This window comes from Epargyreus clarus, unplaced genomic scaffold, assembly GCF_041222505.1.
Source record: "Epargyreus clarus isolate Ecla_fem2 unplaced genomic scaffold, WU_Ecla_fem_2.2 ptg000032l, whole genome shotgun sequence".
Taxonomy (NCBI): Eukaryota; Metazoa; Arthropoda; class Insecta; order Lepidoptera; family Hesperiidae; genus Epargyreus; species Epargyreus clarus.
The window spans coordinates 5,762,849-5,785,163 of record NW_027332237.1 but is presented as its reverse complement, the minus strand read 5'-3'; the positions used below and the strand labels follow the sequence as shown (position 1 = coordinate 5,785,163).

The 22,315-nt window shown below is 35.0% G+C and overlaps 1 protein-coding gene across 1 annotated transcript; it reads right to left on the bottom strand.

Moving 5' to 3' along the window:
• Positions 1 to 783: 783 nt before the first annotated feature.
• On the bottom strand, positions 784 to 9,729 carry Vajk4 (chitin-binding protein vajk4). The gene is made up of 2 exons (XM_073090399.1): positions 9,595 to 9,729; positions 784 to 2,356 (listed from the first exon to the last, which is right to left on the bottom strand). Exons 1-2 carry the CDS (start codon positions 9,604 to 9,606, stop codon positions 1,118 to 1,120), a joined length of 1,251 nt encoding a protein of 416 aa, XP_072946500.1. The 5' UTR covers positions 9,607 to 9,729; the 3' UTR covers positions 784 to 1,117.
• Positions 9,730 to 22,315: the final 12,586 nt, after the last annotated feature.

The following is a 22,315-nucleotide window of genomic DNA, read 5'->3' as shown; positions in this document are numbered from 1 at the left end:
TTGCATAACTTCATCATAATATAGTATTTTTGTTAGTATTTTATTCCTATTCTGATAGCCTCATTTTAGTTTACATTTCTTTCATCTAATCAAAAAATACTAACAGACTCAGTGAACGTTAAACTTTAACTACACAATAATTATCATTAGTGTTACATTTACTTCTAAACATATCACAATATAGTGTCACGTACTGTCTGTCTGTCTAAAAAGAATCAGATGAATTTTGAGTCGTTGTGAAGTTATCATTAATTAACATTATTGTTGTATTAACAACGTCGTGAAGTCACGAATTGAATTTATTTTATTCCAAAATTTAACTTCAAATTGCCAACATTTGCTTGACTCTAATTTTTATCATCTGTCATCATAATAACATGAATTTGTTATGCTTAAGTGACCACGATTTGTAAAAGTGTTTTGTTTCCATTTCTATGTTTGAAAATATCAATTACAAATGATCCTTCAAATGATAATACAAGTAATTTAGATTGATTAAGTTAGTTTACATCAAACAAAATTTTCTTATTCAACAATTTCATAACAGCATTATTTGCACTCCACTTATACTGTACTCTAAGGACAAATAGTTTAATATGACCTGATCTAAATAAATATACGCGAGGGTACATTATGTCTGTAAGTGACTTAAAGGAGGACTTCTAATTTATTTGCGGTTATTAGCAAAGATCATGAACGGCAGTAACTGTTTAGCATAAACTAAACTCCATACTGACTACAATACCAGAAAAAAATTAGGTGAAGTAGAAAAAAATACACCAAAACGTTTATAATACATTTATTTATCAGCCTCAACATATTATAACCGTAAATGTCATTCATTTACAATTACATGTACATTAAAAACAAAGCATACAAAAGAGATAAACAAAATAATAACAGACCATTCATTAAGTACCGTACGCTGAAACAGCTATGCGGCAACGATGTATTTCTTCGACATACTATAACCAGCTTTACATAACATCACAACCATACAACGTGAGCGGTAGCACCAAGATTGTAACAATTTCGTAAAATATATACACTACGAATACTAAATCACATTTCGAACTTAGCCTATAAGGTACTGGTGTGAGACCTGCTGCGGACGAGCTCAATGCCAGCCGTGGTGCTGGTGGTGCTGTTCCACCTCCTTCTTAAAGTAAATTGGCACGTGCACCTTCACGGGGTAGGGCACCTCCTTCAAGAGGGGAACTGGCACCTCTTTGTACACGGGGTACGGCTTGTCGATGGGAACCTTGACTTCATAGGGCACCTTCTTTTCGACGGTGTAGGGGATCTTCTTGTACACGTCGTAGGGCTTGGGTACGGGCACCTTGATGTGGACCGGGTAGGGTTTCTCCACCTCGACCTTGTAGGGCTTGTCGACTGGGACCTTGACTTCGTAGGGAACTGGCTTGTGGACCGTGACTGGGTAGGGTTTCTCTACGGTCACGGGGTAGGGCTTAGGTACGTATACGTGGTATGGCTTGTCGACGGGGACCTTGACTTCATAGGGCACCTTCTTGACTACTTCGTAGGGTTGGGGAACCTTGACTTCGTACTTAACGGGAACTGGGACCTTCTTTTCGACAGTGTAGGGCTGGGGATAGGGGACCTTCACTTCATAAGGCACCTTCTTTTCGACGGTGTAGGGAGTGGGTACTTTCACTTTAACTTCGTAGGGCTTGTCGACGTGGACCTTGACTTCATATGGGACCTTCTTTTCGACGGTGTAGGGCTCAGGCACGTAGACGGGGTATTTGACGTACTCCTTGACGGTAACGGGGACCTTCTTCTCTACAGTGTAGGGCTGGGGCACGGGCACTTTGACTTCATAGGGCACTTTCTTTTCGACGGTGTAAGGAACGTGCTTCTCGACAGTGTAGGGCACAGGGATCTTCTTCACGACTTCGATGGTCTTGACGTGCTCATGATGATGATGATGATGGTCATCAGCAATAGGCTTCCATGAATCATGAGAGGAGCCGCCGAACTCACCGCCACCGTGACCTCCGTAGCTGATTTCCTGACCGCCACCATGACCGCCGTAGCTGATGCCCTCGTGACCTCCGTAGCTGATGCCCTCGTGACCGCCACCCTGACCTCCGAGGCTGACCTCGTGACCTCCTAGTGCGTGACCGCCGTAACCACCGCCGTATCCGCCGCCGTAGCCGCCGCCGTAGCCGCCAGACTCGTGACCGCCATCACCGCCGAATTCATGACCACCGTAAGAGCCGGTATCGTAAATCCCCCGCTTCTCTTGTTTCTTGTCTTCGGCTACCGCCTCTTTTGATGCGCCTTTCTCCTCACTGGCAAAGGCCACCACGGCCAATGAAGCAACTAAAACAACCTGAGGATAAATAAAAAAAATCTATTAGAACCAAGACAATACACAAACTCTTTACAAATTCAGTCTCATTTACTTAATCTAGTGGTTTGAAATCGTGTTATCATTGAAGGAAAACATCGTGAGAAATTTAACAGGCTGCATAATTTAATGAAAGAATCCCGAAAGTGTGTGAAGTAATCGTAGACTAAACCCTTCTCGATGTGAGAGGCCCAAAAATATTGTTGAAATGAGTTGATTCTGATGTAACAACTGATAATACCACTTTAATAAAACAAGTAAACGTAATTATAATTACGGTAACATGAAATACGATTTTTAAAATTCCTTTCCCTACATTACATAATCGTCGGAAATCAAGACGCTCTTAATACGGAAAGTAGGTACAAACTTAAGCGCGATTGCATCGTATTAAAAATAATACAAATATGTGTTACACAATTCGCCCGCACGCGAGCGACGCAATATAACTAAATTTAGTAGATAATTATATTCTATACGCTCTTGTATCAAAACATATCATTAGTATAGTTTCTAGATAAAATTGACTTTCTAACGTCTATTTAGTATCAAATTATACCCGTATATAGCATTGCTTCTGAACATAATCACTTAATTGTGATCGGCGATTTTTTGCGACTTTCCTATGTGTTAACTGTTCACATTCTCTTAACAATTACTGGAGACTATTATTCGATTACGTAAGGCTTTCTTACAGTGTTTAGTAACGCCTTATCAAATTAAATTTCGCTTCAATTGGCCAGTGGCTAAAACCTGTAGTTTTCGTTAAATTTTATCTTTTATTCACACGGTCTTTTTGCTCTCCATTTTAATTTTAATTAATATAATCGAATTACTGCTCCAGATTTCAAAAGTAATTAAGTAGATCGCTATAATTACAAGTATAATAAAAAAATAAAATGTATTGATAACCAAAATATTAACCATATATATAATTATAACTTATGAGGTATGCTAATTATTGCGGGATTATTTTAATAAAAAAATCCTAAATTATAAAAATATACCTAAATTTATTTCATTAATTATGATTCCTTACTTATTAACTTATTTTTCGGATAAAAGTAGAGACGCGAAATTGAAAATTTATAACATGGTTACGTCTAATAATATAATCAAAACGGAAGAAACAATACAACCGTTACCTATATAGTTACTTTGAAGTCATATTAATGTTATGGTCTACCATAGATAAGAACTGAAACTGTAAGTACCTATAGAGTATATCAATAAAAATAAATATAGTTTAAAAAACTAAAACAACACGCTTTTATGATAAAATCAACTAAAAAGCTTTCGGTATTCTATTTCATTCTTTCATACATGCAGGGTAAGATAAGGATGTATGTTGATCTCTTTCTACTGAAAAACGGCGTTACTCACTGACAAACATACAAGTGAAGCTAATATAAAGCGTGTAATAATCATAGATTAGCAAAGATTACTTACTCCTAACAAGAAAATGTACCCAGTTTTGACAATTGAAATAGTTGCGTAAAAAAGTTTTGCCACGTCTCCGTGCTAAAATGTCCCTAAAATATTTGAAATTATTATTTATTTATTACGTAAATTACGTAACTATTACGTAAATTCGTTATTTATTTGTAAATTTTCTCTAAAAATGATTTTATTAGTCAAGGATTCAAAAAAAGAACTTACTGAAATAAGCTGTTTGTGGCTTCATTCAATTTCAAGGCGGCGAAGTATCTTTACTAATCTATGGTAATAATAAATTATTCTTAAAGAAGGTAAGCTCTAAATTAATCGCAATAAAATAAGTATCTATATTACACATAAAACCTACATAAACATCGCTTCCTCGTATTACTTTATTATTACTAGTATTTTACCGCCGTTTAGTATGTCAACATGACGAATAGATTAATTTTAATTACTTCATAAATTCTCAAAGTGCATTACGCTTAATAAATGCATATTGTAAGTGGAGTTATTACGGCAGTAAACGAAAGGCATATTACAAAATGTTCTCGTTTACCTGATACTATCTCTTGTATACTCAAAGTGTAAGAAATGTGAACATTATTGAGTTAAAGCAGTAATAAGCTTAAAGTCCAACTGCAAAATGACTTTCTTTTTTTATACAGCATAAGAGAAGCAGACGAGCATGCAGTCTACCTGATGGTAAGTGGCTACTGCCGTCCATAGACATCTGTAATCAACCCCAGATAGGATTAAACATTACTAACTAAGGTCGTCCACAGATGCGCCGCTACCCCGAGGACTAAACTAAAGCGCCTCGGAAAAGTATGTCTTCCTTCCACACCCTTCAATCCTGAACACAGCAGCGTTTAACGCTCAATATATATGACTATTGGTTGTAATACAGTAACTTCTGAATCGCCGTGGTCAACACATTATTGTCCCACTGCTGGGCATGGGTCTTCTCTCAAAGTGACATTGCGAATTGGTAGACTTCACACACGTTTAACAACATTTGCTTTCTATAGAACTCTGAGACGTGTAGGTTTTTTCACGATGTTTTCTTCACCGATATATCTAATACTAAATTATTTGTAATACATAAGTTAGAAAAATCACAGGGGAAAGCGTGTCTGGGATTCGAACCTCCGATCCACCGACCGAGAGGCCGAGTTTCAACCACTAAGTAATGACTGGTTCTGTCACTTCCAGATCAGTTGTTAATAATGTCTTTGAAAATCTATTTACTATTCTTTAACACTACCAGTTACCTAATACTACTGTATGGGTCCGGAAGAAAGATGTAGAACAAGTGATAAGTAATAGAAATCCAAGCAAGTAATAGTTGAGAAATAGAGCGCTTGCCATTATTCAGTAAGCATATTTAATAGCTAAGTTTAATCTGGGTTAAATTAAATTTAGTCACTTTAAATGAGAATATTTAACATCGTTCTGAAAGTTGACTGATGTGAAGTGCCTAAGAAAAATACTTCAGCTTTCTTACTAGAGACAACAATCGAATAACAGCTATAAGAGTATTTGTTAATTGAACATATTTCTTTTACATTTATAAGCCTTACATTTTACCGTTATAAGCCTTACCAATATAGCGCTTTACCAATTAGCCAATGTTATATACAACTAAGTCTAACTGATTTTCTTATGGTAAACCTACTTAATAGATAATGTTCCAATTTTACAGTAATAACTTACATATAATATTGAGGATATTTTATATCGAAATATATGAACAGAATAGCGGGTTATTAAGAATTCCATAGACAAACTAAATTACAAATCAGTAAGGGCAAAACGTCCGTTAATTTACGTAAGTATGCATGTAACCTTATGCTCGCCGGACAATATGTTAACTACTTTTAACGATAGAACAACACTTCGATACCATATTTTCTTTGCAAAACAATGCACAAGATGATTGCCCCAGAGCACGCTATTGTTTGTAACAGTTTAATTAACCCAGATATTAAACCATGTGCATATTACGAACACAACTACCGCTTTTCATAACATATCGTTATTTTGTAATATCACAAATATTTTATCTTGATATTGCAGTGGCTGGATTATACGCTATTAAGCGCAATTTTTGTTGGAATATTTTTTGCATTGTTATTATTTTAATTTGAACAGATTTCGAATGATATTATTTCAATGAGTGGATTGTGAAACGTTTATATGGAAAAACGTTTTATGTGTTATTGAACTAAAACATAGCGGCACAACAGGCGTACTGATAAAACAGTACCTAGTTTCTACCAGCCAATCTATTGGCATCTATAAGAACAGATAAAACTTCGATATCATTAAAGACTAATCATAGATACTTTAATGTTTTCATAATCTTATCTCTATAACTTTCTTTCTAATCTAAATAAACGGTGATTCATTATAAATAGTCAAAAACAAAACAACATCTTTTATTCATTCGTCAAGCGACTTCTTTTTTCTTTTGGAGCTATTGATGAGCTTTAGTGTTATCAGTTGAAAAAATAGAAATTTTATAATTATGGTCTAATTTTACCACTAGGCGAACACTATTTCCGTTACTCATAAAATACTAATATGTCTAACGAAATACGTTACTTATTCTAAATCAGAAACATCAAACAATTTAGAACAAGAACAAAAATATACAAATAAAAGAAACAAACATAGATTACATCGCAGTGAAAGTGTGTACGAGATGTGGCAGGAAATCCATCAGCTAGTGACATTGCTCGACTAATGCTTCCGGACGCTAGAGAGTTGTTTACATGCGTGTGTCGTTTACCTCTATGGTTTTTCTACGTTTGAATTGCGAACTGTTTTGTTTCTTTTTTTAAATCGAACTCATTTTAAAGTGGCTAAGATTCATACGTGCATAGAGTTGAGTATAGATGAATTTTGGTAACAGGAAAATGTATGATATTTATTTGCATATAATAAAGTAAATCAAATATCATTTGGAATTATTAAAAAAGAATTACTTACACTTATATTAATAAGTGAGTTAAGTTAATGAAAATATAAAAGTGAAAAAATGGAATCAGTGACAGCAAATAATGAGGCCATAAAATTTAAAAAATTAAAAAAAAAACTATTGAAACATGAATTTACCATAATAATATCTATTTGAGACAAAGTTTAATTTATTTATGTAAGTTAAACCAGCCCTAATGTGGTTTTACATTGATAAGTGTGTAGATGGCTTAAGGTATCATCGAATTAAAAGCAATGACTAGAAAACAAACACGTCTTCATATTATGATACTCAAGATTTCAAACCACATACATGGTTAGTAATCTTCTCAACTAGTTTGAGAAAGCCTTTCACAGAATCGCTCGAATGTTCACGCTATTGTTAATGTAGTAAAAAATATGAAATAACATTTCTATGTTTTAGTCTATTCTTAGCTTTTAAAGAGTCACAAATAATACAATCATTAACAAATATTAAGCCAAGAAAAGCTAAGAAAAATTAAAAAACTTAAAAATTAATTATGGAATTATTTATTACCATTATAATTATGTGCAGTTATTTATTTATAACATGTTAATTCTTTTTTCATTGCATTTTCTTTTATATTTTGTTTTACTTTATTGTATCGTAAACTTTTAACTCAGCGATGTTAACAGAACTATCTAGAGTTGTTAAAACCATTTAACTCTATATAATTCCTAACTGCGTTACAGTTAACATTATAAATGTTATGTTACTATTAATCATCATAACAATTACACAATAATACAGTATCATTAATAACATGTTACGTATCATTACGGTTATTGAAGTGTAACCATCAAATTAACTATTACCCTGGCCAGTGATGCTCAAACATTATTACATTGAGTTATTAGTCGACTAACAGTTTACTTTGAAATGTATTCATCCGCCTATGTCATAACTCGCGTGCCATTTATGCAACTGTTAGGCGTAGACCACTTAGAAGAGATGTAGGGCGAGAAGGGAGTGCGGCCCTGCCCTTGTCATCTATTTACTATAAAACATACGAGATGCACAACGTATTAAGGCGTAAAACGCAATTTTAGCGATTCTGTATATACCTACTTATCCGCCAAGTGGTCGAAAATAGATATAATCATTGATTTATCTATAAATACAGCTCGTAAATAGCTACCAAGAATGGTTAAAATAGGTAAAATTAAAGAAAGATATACTGAACTATTTTGTCTATTTAAATATTGATTTCGCGACCTACGTCTCTTCTACATGACCTACACTTTACGCTGCTCATAAATTCTATCCCATATACATACGTCAATCAAAATGTTTGTTTCTGTAATTAAAATGCTATCTCAAAGAGAAATGATTTGCATAAATTTGCAATATATCATACTTTAAAATATACAGTAAATTTGATTAAGTAATTGCGGTTTTAAAAATGAATTTTGATTGTAATATCAATGATTATCAAATTTATATTTATAATGTCAATAAAACAGTGCATTTTATTGAAGTGACTATTCAATATTTATATTGAATTGAATATGATATTGAATAAAACATGAATATTGTATAAAGTCATTTAAATATCATTAACATTACTTTTGAATATTAAAGCTTTATGTAAATTTAACTTTTCTTTTGTTTCTATTTTGTGCGAATATTTTAAACAATTAAATAAGTATTAATTTACAAATTTAGATTAAATATGTATTTTTTAGATATAAATAATTAATATTTAAAAATTATAATATTAAAACCTTTTTATTTACTCTACAAACGGCAATACAATAACAATTATTTCTAAAAACGTTAATCTTTAAACTATGTGTATTTTAATATGCAATATCGATTTTAGTTATTTCTGAAAATAATACATTTATATTATTTCTACTCATTTCTCTCCGAAAATCGAGTGACAAATCGAGTCGAAATTCGTAAGCGCAATGTAGAGCAAAACGATTCAATTATTCTAATTTGTAAGCGTAGTGTATCCTATACTTTGAGGTGCTTTCACGTTGCACAGAAAGTGAAAAGAAAATACTACCTGTTGCCCTGTTTAGAAAATTAGTCGGTGCTATTAAGGAAACTACGTTGTTAAGATCTTTGTTACGTGAACAAGTTAACTTGAACCATGAGAACCACTTACTCTTGGTTATTAAATACTTTAAAAATTCTTTGTATGAAAGTGTTGACGAATTGTTGTAAAACGCGTTTTTTCTGTGCAGCTTATGTAATAGAGTTTTGAGTTAATTATTTTAATTGTTAATAATTATGCAGATTTAATATTTTTGCAACTTTTTAATATCAAATGTAAAAGTATATTAACCTAATTATTACAATAAAATGTAATAATAACCATACACTAAAGAAATTTTTTTGTTGCTGAAAATTTGTATTTATTTGACAATTATTTTAAAATGTTATTTTTTATTACTTACTCTTGAATTTAAAAAAAAAACAATTATTTTAGCATGGCTATCATATTTTTTTAAATATAAACTTAGTATTTATTAAAAAAATGTTATAAATTATACAATTACCTATTTATTATGTTATAAGAATATTATGTCTCACTTCAATTTTTTATACGTTTAAATTATATTATTATTCATTTTAAAATTAAATCACCGCTTATTATTCACTTTTTGGTTCCAAAATCCGAAATTAATTAAATTAGAGACGAATTAATTACGCTAATATTTCGCCGAGATGGAACGGATTTGAAAAAAGAATTTAACATGACCGGAAGCGCGGATTATCTTTTTTTAAACTTTTTCTAACACTTCACACTGCCACTTCACACGATACTCACCAAGTACTTCATGTTGCTGTGTGTCTTCGTCCGACGCCGAAGACCGGTTGTGTGGTGAGCCTTCTATCCATCACCATATATAGTGTCCCTCCCACTTTTGAACGGCTAAGATACAGTCAAAGAAGGGTGAACGCCTGGGCTCGATAATTTTATGTGTTAATTGTATTGCATTTATAATTGCAAAAACTGGATTGATCTTCTTGAACGTCCTTTATAATTTTTAACAGATTATGAAGTATTTTATCGATGACCATAGATAATCTATGCTACGCCATAGTGATTCGAATGTCATTTGAATATTGTTCGAATGAAATCGTGAGTAAAATCAGAATAAGATGGATTAACTTGTTACGTGGTGCTATTGAGAGTCATTATCATTTTACGGACTGTTAATAGGAACGTATGCAAGATGAATCTTAGGTATTCGTGGCTCCTGTATAATTTGAATTTAATGTTCTGTGTAATTACGTGTTACTTCCCGTTTGTTAATTAGAATTTGTAGCCTATATAACATTTTTTATGTTAAAGTATCCAACATGCATTTTTATTTTAAGAGTTAAATGTGTTTTTTAATTGATTACCTATTCCCGTATAGTCCGCGTAAAACTGTTAGTCCGCTCTGAATATAGAAATGAATCGCGTCGCCATAGCAAATTGTATGACCACACCTGCTCGCAACAACTTCAGAGTGGACTAGGAGTTTGGCGCGAACTATACCTCATAGAAACATGATGCCCCGGCCAATGAATAACCATATAATATTGAACCATTGAAAGTGCTAGAACCTTTGCTAGTTCGACTCCGGCGGCACCAACGCCACACCTATTTTGTGTTAAGCAGTGTTAAGCGTTGTTGCGTTCTGGTTTGATGGGTGTGGTAAAGTAGACATACTTACTTTTCCGAGCATTCCAGCTTAGTCTTCAGGGGCAGCGGCGTATCTGTGGCAACTCAGGTAGGAATCTAATATTATCTGCAGTTGTTTACAGATGTACGAGTACATGGGCGGCAGTAGTTACTTACCATCAGATGGACGGAACGCTCATCTGCTAGTCTTATATTATAAAAAAAAATCAATTTAATCCCACTGAATTACATATGAACCAACTATCATAGTCCTAAGGAGTAGCATCACATCTGCGATCGGCTTCAGTTAGAACAGAGGGGTCCGAAGTTCGAATCCCAGACACTAAATTATGTTATGTGTGTATTACAAATGAATTATTATTTGCTTTAATGGTGAAGAAAAACATCGCGAGGAAACCTGCATACCTGAGAAATCTTAAAAAAGAAGTTTTCAAGGGTGTGTGAAGTCTACAAATACGCACTTGGCCAGCGCGGTGGATTCAGCCATTATGAGAAGACCCGTTCCCAGCAGTGGGACAGTAATGGGTTGATAACATGACAACAACTAAAGAGCTTCTAAATTACAAGCATGTACCACACATGCTTATAAATTAATTATCGTAAAAAGCTAAGCTATTTTATCAAACTTTTTATACGACTACGTCACATAGTTAATTTAAGTTAGCGATAGTTAGACGTGATGTAAGTAGTAATTACTGGCCACAGTTTCCGATGGCTTGCCACTGCAATCAGCAAGTCTTAGCATTAACCGAATATAATTATCATGTAATATTCCTGGCATGTAATAAGTCTTTTATAGGTAGAACAAAAGGCAAAAAAAGCAGTGATAGCCTAATGGTTAGGAACTCGGCCTCTCGAACGAGGGGTCCGAGGTTCAAATCCTAGGCACGCACCTCTGATTTCACAAAGTTATGTGCGTATTAGAAATTAATTATGACTTGCTTAAAACGGTGAAGGAAAACATCGTGAGGCAACCTGCATATCTGAGAGATTTATATAAAAAAAAAACCCAAAGGTATGTGAAGTCTACCAATACGCACTTGGCCAGCGCGGCGGACTATGGCCTAATCCTTCTCATTCAGAGAGGAGACCCGTGCCCAGCAGTGGGACAATAATGGGTTGATGACGAGGTAGAACCCCTTTGAGGCATTAGGCAAAGGAGATAATAAGAATTAACAATAGTGTTAAGCGCTGCTGTGTACTGGTTCGAAGAGTATGGTAAGAGACATTTAAAGGTTTAATTCTTTGTAACAATTATAGCCTAGTTAGAAACTAGTTAGAATCTAGGTTAAGAAACTCGACCTTTGATCGAGGGGAGAATAAATTCAAATACCAGACACCTCTGATTTTTCAAAAATAATTTCTCAAAGGAGGAACCTGCGTACTTAAGAAATCTTAAAAAATGTTTTCAAATGTATGTGAAGTCTACTAATCCGCGCCTGGCCAGCGCGGTGGACTATGGCCTAACCCTTCTCATTTTGTGAGGAGACCCGTACCGCACAGATGGTACAGTGATGGGTTAATGATGATGATTACGAATGTTTGTGGTTCGACTCCGACGGCACCTATTCCTGCCCATTAACAATAGAATTAAGTGCTGATATGTGCCTCAAAGGGTTTTTGAAGGGTGTGCTTAAGGAGATATAGGTACTTATTCAAGGAATTCGCAAGGATTCGACTACCATTGCGTTATAATATGCGTATGGAAATAAAATAAATGTCGCTGGCTTTACCGGTTGAGGGAAATATAGTGAGGAAACCCAAGCTACTGAATGTAACTGGACTCGTGGCGGTCCTCCACGGTTCGGTTTGCACGGACGTTCTTGCCGCGGACGTGTAAGATGTGGAATGAACTTCCTCCTGAGGTATTCCCGGAGCGCTATGACATGGGGCTCTTCAAAAAAGGTGCAAAAAGAGCTCTCATACAAAGCCGGCGATGCATTGGCGACTCCTCTGGTGTTGCAAATGTCCATAGGCGGCGTTGACTACTTTCCATCAGGTAGCACGTCTGCCTAATCGTTAGGTTATAGGATAAAAAAAAAAAAAAATGTAAGTTCCCGCAGTTCAAATTCAATGAAATATAGTTTATTTGTACGTATAAATATACGAGTAGTATATGTGTGCCAGTACAAGACTTAAAACAGGTTTTATATTTTAAGCATGTGTAGCAGTAAGCAGTTTCATTGCTAACCCTGAGAACTAAGTTGGAATGCTTCGGATACGCACGTCTCCCTTGTTTATCCCTGTAGTTCAAGGACCAGAATAGAGCTACGGTATCCCCCTGCCTGTCGTATGAGGCGATTGGGAGGTCGAGCAGTCTGGCAAACAACTCCGGGAAGGACGGCAGTGTGTGTGGTCGCATACCGTCGTCAAACGCCAGATGTTATAGCGAGCCCTGAAGCTCACCTAGGCGGCAGGGGCAACGCGTTCAGAGGACTTCGGTTGCGTTCCATTGGAGATCCTGGAGACCTCTTAGCAACGCCAAGGACGACCACCGAGGACGTTTTAGTGCGGTAAGAATCCTGTGTGGCTCCCTCGGCACCGGGTACCATTAGAAGGTTCCCCCTCGTTAACAAAAAAAATAATAAGGTCTCCCTTGACACACCCTTCAAAGCAGAACAGCAGCGCTTAACACTGTTGTTCTTAGGCAGAAATAGGTGTGGCAGTGGTGCCGCCGGGATCTAATTTAAAGAATAATGTTACAATTATAAATGTACTATAATTTAATCTTACATTACAAATCTTAGATAACATTCAGATAAGTAACTTAGATTATTAGATTGTGTATCCACAATAATTTGTTTGCTTGTAATGTTTTGATAGACTTTGATCTACTTGTTCTGATTGATCTACTTAGCGCATTCTAGTGCCTATTGTGTGAAGATGTAATCGACTTAAGGCTCCGTCATACTCATTATGAATATATTTGGGTGCATCCACAAATCTTAGATAACATTCAGATAAATAACTTAGATTATGTATCTACAATAATTTGGTTGCTTGTAATGTTTTGATAGGCCAGCCGTTTCAAGCAACATGATCTACTTAGCGCATTCTAGTGCCTATTGTGTGAAGATGTAATCGACTTAAGGCTCAGTCATACTCATTATGAATATATTTGGGTGCATCCATTAATCTTAGATAACATTCAGATAAGTAATTTAGATTATTAGATTATGTATCTAAAATAATTTGGTTGCTTGTAATGTTTTGATAGGCCAGCCGTTTCAAGCAACATGATCTACTTAGCGTATTCTAGTGCCTATTGTGTGAAGATGTAATCGACTTAAGGCTCAATCATACACATTATGAATATATTTGGGTAAATCCACAAACCTTACATAAATATGTATATTAAATAATTAACAATAACATCGTGCATGTGTTTTTTTATTAAGCAATGTTTCTTCTTTGTCTGTTGTCATATAGTATTTTATAAGTAAAGTACATACTTATAATATAGATTTATTTTATGAAGCTCGAATAGCGCGTTCGCTATTTTGCAGAGTAGGTACCTGATGGTAAGTGGCGACTTCCCCTCATAGACATCTGTAATAAACCTTCAAGTGTCGATTATTTAAGGACAGGAAATGATGCTTTAGTACCCAAAAAGGCAAAGATGTTTTTTGTAATAACGGGTTCATTAGTGCATTGCAATATCGTAAATGAATACGGTCACTGTGACTAAAATTTCTCTTGTGATTTTGCATATCACTGCCAAATAATTTATTAAATTATAGACAGATTCACATCATAAAGATATACCTCTTTGGCTCTTTTAGATTTGACCTCTTTTAGAATGCCATCAGAAGGTACGTATTAAATAATATTAGTTAAATATTTATGTGTTATCTCAAAAATATATTGCAAGTATAAAAAAATGTAACAGCGTCTAGTCTTCGCCTTAATATTAAGCTGCCGTCTTCTCAAATCATTTCACTTGTGAAACACGGGTCAATCGGGTGATTGTTGGTATGACGTGTGAAACATTGCGGCACTTACGCACTGCGCACGCGTTTTGTTTACACAACGTATTCTGTCAGAGTACTTATATTAAAATGTATCATATTTTTTTATTCATTAGTTAATTATTTGGTCGAAAACTGATAGTTTTTGGTTTATTTATGGAATAATTAAAATTAATGCAACTTGAACTACTTTGCGATTTAGTAGAGGGTTAATCATCGGTGGAACGGAAATAACAGTTAATCGATAATCCTCGATAGGTATCGACTTAACTCATATATTTAACGTATATTCGCCGATTTTGGCAGTTCCTAAATCATTATTTGTTTTTTTTTTTGCCCTAGTTTGAAAAAAGCACAGCTATTATAGTTACAATCGTGATTTTTCCTTATTTACTATTTAACCTATTTAACCATGTTTATGAATATCAAATAAGTTTTCACTATTCGGTAATACATTTTGTTGATAGATTATTGTTCATTAGATTTCATTCATAAGTAGACTCATTCATTCATGTTTTAGTTACTTGACATTAAGGCGCCATATTTGTTTGCTAAATAAGACAAGCATTAAAAAAAACAAAAGATCTCAGCACATTAAATCCAATTAAAAATAAGTGACTTAATATTGAGCAACTTTAGCATTATGCGTGCCCACTGCGAGCTACTAAGTAACTTTGCATAAAAATATAATTAGCTCCTTTCAAACGTATATATTTATTATACTTTTTGTTGTTCTTTTGTATTACATGGTCACCTATCGACTAACTAATGTTTACATAAGTTGTAGTGTGACCATACGACAAGTGTAAAAGTAGAACGAAATTTTAATAATATTATTTATTTAATGATAACTAATGTTTTGAATTCATTAGTTTGAAAACTACGAGAGATTTGTTAACTAATAATTTAAGTTAATGTAGATCCATGACATTTGGCCAAAAGGTTTATTTTATGATGTAGACCTTTAATAAGACATTGATAATCTACCCCTAAGAAGGTAAATAGGGACTAAATATTTACTTTTCCGCGCGTCCTAAGTCGCGAGCAACAGCTAGTGATTTACTTAAATCAATAATATTTTTTGAACATTTCGTTATCTTCTGTTCCTTATATTATCTTTAATTTTATTGTCATTATGTCCGTTTTTTTTCAACACCCCGTTTATATGTATAGTACTCGTATGTATGTGTGTGTATGTATGTATATAGCGTCCCCAAATACATTCTTGTTAAGATGGTCACCACTACTCATATGGTTATGTAACGTAATACATAATATCGACCAGATGCGTGCATGCGCGGAATCTGCAGCTAATCGCATTTTAATATGCTTCATCATCAACCCATTACTGTCCCACTACTGGGCACGGGCTCTTCTGTGTCTCACTTAAGCGATTTAAGCTGTAATTGAAACCATACCCAGCATGCTAGCTATATGAAGCTTGTTATACTTCACGCAATTTTAGTAATTATGGACTATAGGTTTCGTCACAATTGTCCCTGTGGTTCCGGGACCAGAATAGAGCTACGGTATCCCCTGCCTGTCGTAAGAGACGACTAAAACGGGGCTTCCGGGGTAGTGGGCGGCAAGAATGGGAGCTCGAACCGCCGGCCAGCGACCCCGGGAAGGACACCAGAGGATGTGGTAAGCTTATGCTCACCTGGGCGGAGCCCGATGGGGTCCATACGCTTAGAGGACTCCGGTTGCGTTCCCTGGAAGTTCCTTCAAGTCCCTGGAAGTCCTCAACGCAGTCAATCCTAATCCTAAAGTCCTAATTATCAATTATAGAATCGTGCCTGAAATATCTAAGAAGTTACACTTCCAAATTCTAATTTGCGGACGATTCGAATTCAGGTCTAACGTGAAAGCAAAATTTGTATCAATTAACTAAAATTAAGCATGAATCTCTCCCCAAATTTGGTATAGGAGCGTATATACACGTGGATATTTGCAAACATCGTATACGTATATTCAGTAGGTGTTTGGTTATAATTTGATTTCTAATCGATACCAAATAACTCCTTATTTGGGGGTGTTCACCTTCAATTTGACCCGTCTTATAAAGACATGTTTATTTCAAAATCATAATTATATGATCGTTTTGCAATATATGGCCTGTTTTAATAACATTTTAAATTCTTATATCTAATTCTAAATAACTAGAAATATAGGCCATCGTCATCAACTAATTACTGTCCCACTGTCGGGCATTGGACTCCTCTTAGTGTAAAAGGAGTTTAAACTAAAGTCCTCCGCGCGTTATGTTCTGGTTTGAATAATGTGGTAAAGGGAACATATTCATCGGAGGCGTTTCTACCCTTGAGGACTAAATTAAAAAACTAAGTCCTCAAGGCTAACATAGCGCATCTGTGGCCAAGCTCAGAAAACTATCTTATCTGGGGTTAATTAAACATGTCCATGGACGACAGTTTCCAGTTACCATTAGATAGACTGCATACTTTGAAGGTGGTAGAACCCTTTGTGGTTCGACTCCGGCGGCACCACCGCCACACCTATTTCTACCTAATAACAGTGTTAGGCGCGCGCTACTGTGTTCCGTTTCGAAGGGTGTGGTAAGGGAGACATAATTTAGTCCTCAGGGGTAACGGCACATCTGTGGCCAACCTCAGGTAGGAATATCTAATCCTATCTTAGGTTGATTACAGATGTCCATGAGCGGCAGTAGTCACTTACCATCAGGTGGACTGCATGCTCGTTTGCTACTCCTATATTTAAAAAAAAGAAATACTCGTTTGCTTCTTCTTCTAATCAATAAAATTAAAAATAACATATAATTTATTTTTAATGGTTATGTATTGTAAAGATAAACTTTTAGAAAGTCGAAATTATTTGAAATGACATAGACGGAGATACTATAATTTTATTTATTTGGGTAAATGTAGATTATTTTGTTAATGTAATCTATTAATTACATTCACTCTTACGTGAGACGTACGACATATATTACATTATGATATAATATACTTATCTAATGGTGACTGTACACTAATCATGGTTTACTCTACACCATATTATACAATTATTAAAAAAGTAACAAAATATATCCGACTTCTATGTCACGACAATATAAAAACTATTTTAAATAAATGTTGGTTTAGTACATAGTTCTGAAGTCGACGCTGATTTTGGACACAGTTTACGTCGTGGTCCAACGACGAAATAGTGTTCCGTTGGAGACCCCAGAGTTCTCCAACAAGCGTTGAGGACGGCCACCGGGAAGGTTTTAGTGCGGTAAAAATCCCACATAACCCGGCGTCGCTTCCACGTCGTCGGGTACCTTTTGAAGGTCTTCCTTTCGTAAATAAAGAAAGGTACCTACCCACACTACACTTACCCAGCAATGTAAATGGTCTGCAGTGATGATGAAAATGGAGCAACAACAATGTAAAATTTTGCAATAAACTATTTCTCAACAAAACATAAAATATGCATTTAAAAATTAACGTGCGTAACGTAATGGCTTTAAATATACTATTTATTGAGTGTTTGAAACAAATATTTTAAGATATACTCATTACTGACCAAGAAACAGATTATTTTTAATTTAAAAATCTTTGAAACTCATAGTGAAAACAAAAATTATACGGTTAACAATTTTAGGGTTCTGTTCCCAAAGGATAAAGCCAGGAGCCTATTACGAAGCCTGCGATCCGTTTGTTACAAGACTACTCAGATTAATAAATTATTTTAGAGTCTTGTCACAAGATATATGTGGATAATATAGTAAATAATCATTAATCTATTCAACCGTAATAGACAGACACGTGAAATTCTCCCAGTGCATATACTACAGATATTTAGAAATAAGCATTGGTATAATAACCTTTCTTGTTATATTCATAGATTAGTAAAGATTACTCACTCCTAACAAGAAAATGTACCCAGTTTCGAGAATTGAAATAGTTGCGTAAAAAAGTTTTGCCATGTCTCCGTCCTAAAATGTCCCTAAAATTTTTGAAATAATTATTTATTTATTATGTAAATTGCGCAGTATTAGTTATTTATTCGTAAAATTTCTCTAAAAATGTTTTTATTTGTCAAGGATTCAAAAAAAGAACTTACTAATAAGCCGTTTGTGGCTTCATTCAATTTCAAGGCGGTGAAGTATCTTTACTAATCTATGGTTATATTATAAAACTATATTTAAAAAAAGTTAAATATCACATGGTGCGGAACCATTCTTATGCAGGTTCGAGTCGCACTTGGCAGTTTATTTTTAATCTACTTAAAATGGACTATGAGAAAATATTTTATCCTAATAAATTCACTCACTGCATTTTCAACGTCATATATAATAATGTGAAACTAATAGCGAACAAACAGTCATACAGTCAAACCAAAAAACAAACAAAGTTTCGGGCTTATATATTACCCAAGAATGCATTTGTGTTTGACATTTAGCAAATAAATATGTGGCTTGCGGCTTTAATTATACTCTGCCAAAACCGAATGTCGATTGCTTTGCGGTTAACCGGAGAATAACTGTATCATCATTGATTTTGAAACCATATTTTTGATTAATGGTTGCAATTAAATAAGAGATAAAAATATGTATCGAGCAAAGAGTTGATCATGACCGGGGAGCGGTCGTGCTCCGTCAGTCTGAGTACGGAGCTTGTATATGCTAGTACAATTTGCTATACGACTCAACTAGTTTCTATATTTAGAGCGGACTAACAGTTTGACGCGCACTATACAAGATATTGTAAAAACTTCGATAGCGTGATTCAGATACGTGTAGGGTCATCTCTTGACGAGGCGCGTGAAGTCACCACAAAAGACACTATAGATTGGTACCAGAATAACTGTTAACAAGTACTGCTGTAATTAGATAGATATGGCGATATTACCATCGCATTTAAATTAAAAGCTTTTTAACATTTGAAGATCTCCTGTTGAGCTAGGTCATGCTCGGGGAGCGGCCGTACTCCGACAGTCTCAATTCGTTGCTTTTATATTACTTACTAGCTAACCCGGCAAACTTTGTACCGCCTCAAAATCTATGTATCAAATATATTTCATATAAAATATAGGCTATATTACTCATAGATAATGTAGTTTTCGAATTTTTAAAATCGGTCCAGTAGTTTTTGAGCCTAATCATTACAACCAAACAAACAAAGTTTTCCTCTTTATAATATTAGTATACTAGCTGACCACCAGACTAGCTGACCCGGCAAACTTTGTGTTGCCATATAAATAAAAAAATGTTAAGGGTGAACAACCCTTATCACTTAGGGGTATGAAAAATAGATAGCAGCCGATTCTCAGACCTTGCATATAAAATTTTGTGAAAATCGGTAAAGCCGTTTCGGAGGAGTACGGTAACTACCACAGCTTCTAACTATTGAATCAGTTAATTCTTAACAAGTGGGTGGAACAGGAACATCAAAATTATATTATTACTATTATACATATATGTCCCATAATAAGCAACATTAGAAGCATAGTCTTATCGGGAAGATTTTACTCGTAGTTACCGTATAATGGTAATAACCTTTTTTTTTTTTGTTTTCGAGGGGGAAACCTTCAAAAGGTACCCGACGACGTGGGAGCGACGCCGGGTTATGTGAGATTTTTACCGCACTAAAACCCCCCCGGTAGCCGTCCTCAGCGCTTGGTGGAGAACTCCGGGATCTCCAATGGAACACAACCGGAGTCCTCCGAGCGCGATGCCCCGGTCGGGCTCTGCCCTGGGGGGAGCACTTTACGCTCCTCCCGCACACCTGGTGTTTACGACGGCATGCGACCACACATGCCGCCGTCCTTCCCGGGGTTGCTCTCCGGACGGTTCGAGCTCCCACTCTTGCCGACGGCAACCCCGGAAGCCCCCTTTTAGTCGCCTCTTACGACAGGCAGGGGATACCGTAGCCCTATTCTAGTCCCGGAACTACAGGGACAATAATGGTAATAACCTAGTAATGTTTACTAATCAACTTAATAACATTTCGGACCCTAGATTTTATAGAGCGTAATGATATTTAAATGCGATTCAATACAAGTAAGTGTTTTTATAACTGGAATATCATTACATAAGATTAAGGCATCTTCACACGATATCGCGAACATTTCACTTTGCTCCGATAAACGGTGAAGTAATAAGACCACGGAATATGACCTCGATGTATATAATTTTAATGCAATCGCTAGTATCATCGTAGCGTAAAAACTACTAGTTAAGATTCATCTCGGGTGTTAAATAATGTTTATTACATTGTTTATAGTGATATGACGTCATTGGCCCTCTTACAATTTATTTATGGAATCATAGATATGTTATACGAAGTTTTTTAAATTATGCAGTAAGAGTTAAGTGGTATGATTAATGCAGAGTTACTGGTAAATCATCACGTAAGGAAAAAGCGTTATATCCACGTGACTTGCTCTCCCCTGCCTCCCTGCAAGTGTAAGTGTGTGCGTGTAACGAGATTCCAACAGGCAAGCATCATGCGCTACCGATACATATCAAAGCCACAAAATAAAAGTCAAAACTTTGTTTTAATTACACGATGGTTAAGTATATTGTCTCATATTGTAATAAATATTACAATACAGTATTGTTTACAATTTGGAAACAAGATTTTTTAATAAGTTGTTGCTGGGGACTACAAAAGGTAACACATAAAATTTTCCGCAACATTTGTTGACTAAGATACAAACAAAAAGATGTACGTCTATCCACTACCACATTATTATTTTAAAGTATTTGCAGTTTTATTGAAATGTAAAACTCTACTAGTACTATCCGAATCATAGACCCACATAACTTTTACATCTGCCAAGCATCGAACGCGGATCCCTCCACACATCACTGATTTAACAACCACTACGCTATCCGGACTATAAAAATAGAATATATTTAATATATTTTTGCAACAGTTAACCATTTCACATTACGAAATGTTGTCATTGAAATAACCTTGATTTTGGTTAATTAAAATTTATAATGCGTTGTAAAAATTCATATTCATACGTAACACGTGTTTCTTGGACGCATTCCACCAAATTATACAGTAAATTTTATTGTGAGTTAATACTTTTGAAATATTGCACTGATTTGCTTATAATAAAGAAAACGACTTGTGTTCAGGTGCAGTATCGAAAACCACCTTAGGTATCAAAGATCAAAATTTGACAGTTTCTGCCTATTATTATGCCTATTACTTCTGTATTCGACTGTCAACCTGCCTCCGCAATTTTTTCAGTTTTCCGGACACATTTCCAGAAGAGGCGAGAACCTAGAAAAGCTTCTGGTAACCGGAAAGGTTGATGGGATGTATTTAAATAAAACGTCAGAGCGAGGTTTCGAATAATGAATATATTTCTTTTTAACTTTACATTGGGAGAGATATGTCTGTTACCAGCCACTATAAAAGAACGCAACAAACTAAAATAGGTTGTGTACGTATTGATGAGCAAACCAACACGCCCCCTCAAAAATTAATCCTCCAATTATAACAACATTTATACAATAACAAAAATACCTAAACAGATCATATACTCTTTCCCAATGTTTACTGGGGAATACATAATCATGGTCCAACATTTGTTGCAAGGATTAGGAAAAACCCAGGAAAACCTAACCAGACCATTTCACTTATTTATATTAATTAATAAGTGGTAAAGAAATTAAAATTCTAAATTAAATCAATTATTCTAAGCCCATTCCTTCTCTAAATTTACAAAAAGTGACGACGGGCAACGGCTTCGTCAGAACATCTGCCAGTTGTTTACCTGTCGGAATATAATTTAATTTTATTATATTTTTCTCAACTTGTTCTCTGGAGAAATGATATTTAATATCTATATGTTTAGATCGTTTATGGCAAGTTGGATTATTAGCAATACTTATACAGCCGTTATTATCT